This window comes from Vigna unguiculata, chromosome 5, assembly GCF_037176805.1.
Source record: "Vigna unguiculata cultivar grain cowpea cultivar isolate G323 ecotype 2 chromosome 5, ASM3717680v1, whole genome shotgun sequence".
NCBI classification, from domain to species: Eukaryota; Viridiplantae; Streptophyta; class Magnoliopsida; order Fabales; family Fabaceae; genus Vigna; species Vigna unguiculata.
The window spans coordinates 11,863,630-11,871,891 of record NC_140796.1 but is presented as its reverse complement, the minus strand read 5'-3'; the positions used below and the strand labels follow the sequence as shown (position 1 = coordinate 11,871,891).

General features: G+C 34.1%; 1 protein-coding gene across 1 annotated transcript; it reads right to left on the bottom strand.

Moving 5' to 3' along the window:
• Positions 1-2,321: 2,321 nt before the first annotated feature.
• Positions 2,322-8,020, bottom strand: LOC114185080 (BEL1-like homeodomain protein 9). The gene is made up of 4 exons (XM_028072580.2): positions 6,650-8,020; positions 3,493-3,854; positions 3,347-3,407; positions 2,322-3,262 (listed from the first exon to the last, which is right to left on the bottom strand). Exons 1-4 carry the CDS (start codon positions 7,430-7,432, stop codon positions 2,729-2,731), a joined length of 1,740 nt encoding a protein of 579 aa, XP_027928381.1. The 5' UTR covers positions 7,433-8,020; the 3' UTR covers positions 2,322-2,728.
• Between the last annotated feature and the right edge of the window lie 242 nt (positions 8,021-8,262).

Genomic DNA, 8,262 nt, shown 5'->3' with positions numbered 1-8,262 from the left:
GCATTTGGAATTGGAATCACTAGAGACTTGCACTTGTGGTGGTCTCTACTGCTCTGCAGAGTCATTGCCAATAGGTTTCACCCTACCACACACAAGATTAATCCATCATCATCTAGAGCTATTATCCTGTCATAGACTAGGACCTCCTACTACTCTCACCACATTAACCATTCTACTTTATTTGAGTGTAAATGGTCATTAGAGTTTCAGGATATCACCTTACTTGAATTCATGGTCCAATGCATACACTAAAATAATCCCACCATAAAATCTTCCCAAGAAACCCATGGAATTACGTCAAACACATACAATGCTCATATATATAAACAAACTCATTATCATCATAGTTTCAAAACAATAGTAATACAATTATATACATCTTAATCATATTTTCACATTTCATATTTTCATGTAATACGCACTCTGAAAATCAATGTTCAAGAACAACTAGTAAAATTTCATGAAACACATAGAAAAACACAAAATGCCACGTATAACAAAGAGGAGGCGAGAGTTCATGCTAAAATTGAAGAAAACAAATAGAAGGTTCCACAAGTAATCTGTGGATTTTCCCACAACTTGTAGATTTGGCTCCAAGATGCAGAATTTACACCAGCGTGCTCCACGGGTAACCAGTGAATATTTCCACAACCTATGGATTCAACTACAAGAAGCACAATTCAAACAACAAATTCAAAAGGTAACCAATGAATATTTTCACAACATGTAGATTCAGCTACAAGAAGCATAATTCAAACCATGCAAGCAAAAACAACCATACTCATTACAAATCAAATTCATCAACATGCATTCATTAATTTAGAAAAACACTGCAAAGCAAAACAATACTAGCTTCCCTTACCTAATAAAGTGAATCAACGGTCCAAACAGCTCAACAAACTCAAGGAACACCAAAACACCTTTAACTATCTATACCTAGGAAAAACCAAGAACGATCATGACCTACCGTTATGATCACTGATCAATAGAGACTCATATTGATGATTAAAACCTTACATGCAACCAAAGGAGGGTCACATGCAAGCCAGAATAGAGAAGACCCACAAGAAAACGAGCAAAAGTTTAACTTAAACGGTTGAAGAAACTAATTGGATAGAAAGGAAGAACTCAACAAGAAGATCACCCTAGTAGTCTCCGATCTTCAAATAGATGAACAGAAGATGAGAACTTTTAAAGAGAAGTAAGAGAACTCTTGTAAAGTGATTTCCATAAAAATTATATGTTTTAATATAATAAAACTCGTTTATAACAAAATTATTAATATAAAACCTTTTTAATATTAAAATAATTGAGTCTCACTATTTTTAAATAACTATAACTTCTAAAATATCATTTTTTAAAATTTTAAAAAAATAATTAGTAGTTACTAATGTTACAAAATATAAATCTAATTCATTCCGATTCAATCACCTTTTATAAAATTATTAAGCCACTTTTTTTAATAAAATGTTGTAGTAAAAAAAAAAAATATATATATATATATATATATATATATATATATATATACGAATTTTAATTATAAATTCATAGATTTATTTTTCTAGTACATGAAATTAAAGGCTTGACAATTGAAACATTGAGACCTTAAAAGTATATTTTTGTCTATTTTTTATTTAATATATTTTCTGAAATTATTTTTTAAAATAAAATTGAAGCTTTATGGATTGTTCCCTTTAATTGGAAATTGAAATAGATATAAGTTGGGTTGTTATTGTTTTAATCTTAAATTTTGAATGAACATTAATTTAAATTTACACCAAAACTCCAAATCAGTGAGAAAAATCGGATTAATACATGTCAATCTTATCATTGTATGTAATAAATTTTGGAATAAAAAAATATAAATTAAATTAAAAAAATGTTTTATGAATATACATTATTAAATTAAAAAATTAAATAAAAATATTTTATTATAATATAAAATAATTAAAAACTTATATTTTAATATAAAACTGAGTTAGAAAAATAAACAGAACCAATTTTAAAGAATATATCTCATTTATTTTGAAATTTAAATCCGTCCAAATCTTCTAATTCTTATGCATTCAATTCATTTTCTGAAGTAGTAGCAGAAAGATTTAAATCCATATCCATCTAAATCATCTCAATTCTAAATTCTGATCCATTCAATCCACTTACTATGTATTAGCCGAAAGATTTAAAGTAATTATCCTAATTCTTATTTGTCCTATCTTGCAATCTTACATAAAATTTACAATTTATATTATAAAATTTTAAGAGTATAATATCTCCTGGTCGCAAAGCTCATCAATACTAATAGTTATCTCCTTTCTCACAGATAGATAAACACAGTTTTTTATAATCCCAAAAATATTGCGATGTTCTACAAGATTCAACTTTCACATTGAAATCCATGTACCAGTTTGGTTAAAACAAAAAGGAAAACAATGTTTAACCTTGTGTGGCCAACACAAGGGTGAATTGATAGAAAGGCCAGACATAATATTTTTCCCCTAAAATGAATTTACAAAGACTTTACAGTCTTGTACTTGTTGTAGCCTTAATACAAAGACCATTTTCTTCCCAAACATTGTAGCACCATATAGAAGGCCAATTTTTCAATCACTTTCCTCTTCCTAATTTCTGACATGGTTGATTACAGCAACAGAAACATGGTTAGTTATATAACATAACCAAATTAAACCAAGTCTAAGCAAGGTTAGTAGATTGAAGAATGAAGAAATCTTCAGCCTACAAAATCATGCAACAGTTGCCCTCCTCCAATAACATCTCTTCCAAAATGTCGATTTTGTGATTCAAAACCACTGATAACATAGCCCTCAGGCTGAAGGGCAACACCAAAACGTTGAGCTGCACTCATGCCAAAGGGCTCAGACAATCCAAGACCATGATTTTGATGAAGACCAAGTGTGAGAGACACACCATTATTAATGCTCACTCCAACACCCATTTGCTGATTGCTCGTGTTACTTTGATTCAGCTGTTCCTGACCCCTCATTTGCATATTACCAATTTCATTTCTGTGTTGTTTATAAGGGGCATCCTGAAACTTCTCCATGGAGCTACATGGAATATTCTCAGTAACAAGAGAGTTGTCTGAAGGTAAATGATCACCACCACCACCACCACCACTTAAGTTTCTCCTACTTTGTTCTTCCCTCTGTGGCCTTTTCTGACCTTGCTGTGATTCTAGCATGTGTATTTCTTCCACCATTGGTTTCCAAAGCCTCACTCTTGCATTAATAAACCAATTAGACACCTGTTCAAGAGACAAACGCCAATAAACAATTACAGAATGTGAAAATATTCACAAGATGAACACTATTTTATCTTGAATCTTCACCTGGTTGCGAGATAAACCAGTTTGTTTAGCCAACATAAGCTTGTCGGTATCAGTAGGATAACTGTACCAAGAGAACAATGATTATTGAGTAGTAAGTATTGTAATTCTAAACACGAGTTTGGCTATGAAGTTTAAATAGCACTTACGGGTGAAGAAAGTGTTCGAACAACCAGGCCCTGAGAACACTGACAGCACGCTCAGGAAGTCCTCTTTGAGGTCGCCAAACTGGTTGTTGGTGTTCAAGAAACCCTGGCCTTTGGCTGTAAGTGCCTCTATCAGTGTTGTGCAGCCTTGGAGATTCATCCTTTCTGTTGTTAATCTGAAAAGGAGCCTTGTTGATGAACTGAAGCTGGTCAGTGATAGCATTCTTCAAGCATTTAAAATGTTTGGACATGGCATTTATAGCCAAACTTGCATATGGGGCTGCATTACCAAGACCAGAAACATACTCGAATGATGTTATCACTGCATGCATCTGCTGATAATACTGCCTGTACCTCCTGTAAACCTGTTGGTGGTGATTCACAAGTTTTCCAATTATTCATCAACTTTCACAACTCTTCACATTTAATTCTGCTCTACATTCAGATTGTCGCACTCAAAACTCCACACATTCAGAGAAAATCATTGTTCATATTTAGCATTCTCAATCGATTTGGTAAGTATGCTACAATGCTCAAGACAAACAAATTAATGAGAATATAAATAAGTTTGAAGTTCAAAGCCATAGTCATGAATGAGTTGATGTCCAAGATTTTGTACAATAGTGAGTTAGGAAGAAGTTCCATATTCTGTCCAGTTAATTTTTTATTTTGTAGAGTTTTTTGCTTGTAAAATTCAAAAATTTCAGATCCGCTGGTAGTGCTTGTTGGAGGACTATTAACTTAATTGTAAGAAATTCTGACCATGCACGAATTAACATCAGACAAGAGAAACATGGTGCAACAAGTTTTACAACCAAGAGAGAAAAAGAGAAGTGGAAAAATTTGAATTGAAATAAATGATTCAATAGAGACACACAAAACGAGGTTGTATAAATTCTTGTGTATATGTATATCACATGCAATAAATAAAAGGGATCATAGAAGCTGCAATTCAAAATGTCAAATGACAAGAAAAAATAAAACTCACAACTATAGGGTTTAATTAGCAAGATCAATTTGGAAGAAACAACTGAGATGACAATTACTGAACTGAAATAAGGAGTAAAGTGAATATCAACAAGTGTCTAATAAAGCAGCTAAAGCAAACAAAAAAACACTCAGTATAACTTAATTTTTCCATCATATAATGCATAGTTTAAATATTATTATAAGAGTATTAGTTTACAGTGAAATTTTCAATGGTATTAATATTTAGAGTCATTAGTTATACACATCACTTTGATTGACATCACAGTTTACAACAATTCAATGATTGCACAAAGGCCAGGACCCACAGGTCTGTGGGTAAAGCACTGTCCAGTCCAGGAACTGTTGCGTTGTAGGGACGAAGCAGTATTTGTAGCTTATAAAGAAAATAAATTATTGGAACTATAGTGAACATTCTTAGTTCATTTCCCTTCTATTCCTTTCAGCTTTCAATAATGTTTTTTGTAACTCTTTTCTACCAACAAAAAATGAAAACAAATAAACATTACAACACTGGAATAGTTTACACACACTATCATTGAGGAGCTGACATGGCCAAATAAGTATTATTTTTTCTTTTATCACCTTTTTGTTGTGCACAGAGACAGTAATGGATTTGAACCTAAAACACAATACAAACTATCCAACCCCCCAGGCCAACCCTAGTGGGTTAGGTATTGGTTATGTTCCACCATTGATTCCATCTCCACTTCACATGTTCCCTAAGGTTTACCATTGGATTTCAATTTCTGCATGATATTTTTAATTTCTAGATCAAGCCCAATAAAAATAGCTTTCCATTTAAATGATACAAAACATGTCCATGCCCTATTTTTCCACCCTAAAAGGACTGAACTAGCATAAATGACTGCTTAAGCAAGAATAGGTTCCCACCAAAGCAAAACCATAAAGCATACACGAACATGACAACTACCGAATGGTACAACAACACTACCAATCTTATAATTAATTAACGTGACAAGTCACATGCTCTAATGCCACATGTAGATATATATACCATTTTATTATTCATCAACTTTTTCACTTTTCAAGGCCATATTTATTCTTAGAAGCAACTGATCGGGACACAATGCATGTGTACGTTGATACCCTACACTTGACAACATGAAGCCCACTATGCTCTCTCACACAGTACGTATAACACTACAGGTATTATGATTGGCTATAAGGGGTACATTTGTAGCATATTTCGAAAAGTAAGGTATTAAAATAATAACTTCATCAAACTTTGAAAAGTTTATTTAAAATTAATATTTAATACTCACTACTAAAAGTATAAGCCATGTATAGGCTACATAATCATTTCATCATCTACCTATAATATGGCCTGTCAGAAATTAATTAATAGTTCCAAGTTCATATGAGAAAACCAGTTTCATTTCGTAGAATCAATCATGACATTACATGCAACTATTATAGCATCCAGAATCTAATACTGTCAGACTAAAATGGCAATCACAACAATGAGAGAGTTACTTTAATCCCTATCCCAATCTAAAGCCAACTTTGATAAAGGCTAAAAAACCCTTGTCATATGTAAGTTTCTTTAATCTTAGAGACGATCTTATCAAAAACACACTTTTACGGAGTATAAATCTTTTCCAATGGATTCCTTCAATCACTTTATGCACATTAATTACCCAAACCAATCTGGATGACATAGTCACTAGCTAGAAAATCTTTCCATACATGTCAGGCACTTTACACTCCCAATCTTCGTGCATATATTCCCTGCCAATAACTTTTCCAAAAAGATAACCAAGTTCACCGAGGTCATCTATACCACCAAATACAAGCATCTTAAAGCAAATTACAAAAACATCACACCACAAACCCACAATTCCTTCATGCATTCCACAAGATCGAGTGCTAGTACTCATATCAAACCCTTAATGCTATCATTAAGTAAACATTTATGATAACTTAGGATCAACCTTTTAAGGCAAAAAACCCTGGCAACTTTAATCAACAATCCAAGTTTCACTCAAAATCTTTCTAAAACAGTAACGCACTGACACTCAGAACGAAGCACACAAACACAAAAACCAAAAAATTATAGGAATAACATCAAACGTGAAACCTTGTTTCAAGAAAATTTCAATTAACCATATAACTCAGATCCTTGAAAATAATTAAAAAAAAAACAGCATACCTCGTCAAGCATGGTTAATAATCTACACTTCTTCTTCCTACTCTCATTTTCATATTCCCCAAGTGGATCATCTCCACCAACAACTCCACTGGCACTCAAACCCTCATGAGGAGGTTCCATCAACGATGCATCAGGAGCAAGAGACTTCTCGGAAGCGTAAATTTCACGAACCCCACCATCACATAACTCTTCCAATAATTGCTGTGCAGGTTTCAAGAACCTCGATTCCTTCAATATCGAAGCATACCCCGTAAAGGGTCCGAGTGGAGCCGAATTCCTCGAAACCTCACTGTTCCTTCCAACCAAACCTGGAATAACAGCCCCAAATCGCTGAAGATTCAGATGAGTGTTGTTACTCTGTGAAGACAAAGACAAAGACAAAGGCTCGGGCTTGAACACCATCATCTCACTGGCATCATTGTAGGCATCACCAAATTCCCTAAGGTTCTGAAGCTGATAGAGAAAAGGGTTGTTGTTGTTGTTGTGGTGGTGGTTGCTATTACTGTTGATAACATGAATTGCATCACCATTCACAACCCCTCCTTCCACAAACCCCATCATCAAATTGGAACCTTCTCCCTTAGCAGCGGAAGCTTGTTGGGTGGCACAAGCTAACAAATCAGAGGGTATAAGAGAAGGATCGTAGAGAGAGGTTAAATTTGGACAAGTGGGGTGAAGGATAGAGGAAGATTCAACGAAAGAAGGGTGGTTCTGAGCGAAAACTCTTAGCTTGTCCCTCCTACTTTGTTGTGGGACATGGTAGTGCTCAAAACCCTCAGCCATAGAGAAGAAAAGAAAGTTAAAAAGAGAGGGGTTGGTGTAGTTGGTGATGTTGTAGCAGTTGATGAAGAAGGAGAAGAGGGAAAGCGAGTGGAGCAGAAGAGGTGACGGAAGTTGCAGAGAAGAATAGTGGAAGTGATGGTGACTGTGAAAGGAAAGGATATAATAATTATCATGATCTTATGCAGCAGAGAAAGTGGCGCAGTTTGTGACAGAGATACGTGAAGTGAAGTGATTTGAGAAATTGGGGTGTGGTATGGGGTTTGGTCTCTACACGCATCTGAAACCACTGCACACAAACTCACACACTCACTCACAAGCAAACACACACACAGCTTCTCCCTCTTTCTCTTTCTCTCTCTTTCTCTTTCTCTTTCTCTTTCTCTATCTCTATGCACTGTTTTTATCAAGTAACTGTGGATTCTTCAGTTTCGTTCCCATTCTCTCTCTTGAAACTCCAAAGGGAAGGTGCTCATGATACACCTTGGGGCTCGAGAAAGACCGGCTATTTCCGGTAATAATCGAACAACGTTGCTCCTGTGTGTTGCAGATATTTCTGACAACCGGGTTTCTCAGTTTTGTCGTCTTCTGAAGCCTCTTGTGTTCTGTCTTTCTCAGTTTATTTTATTGTTTACTATTCAACACTCAGATTAGACAATCATTCACAATTATATTAAACTAAGATTTTATCCTTATACATTTTACATGATAAATTTTTCTTTTTATGTATATACATTAATTTCAAAACTAATTTTATTTTAATATAAATCATTTGTAATTTTCTCAAATTTGTATGAAAAAAGTTGTTGCTTATAGAAGTGGTGTTGTATACA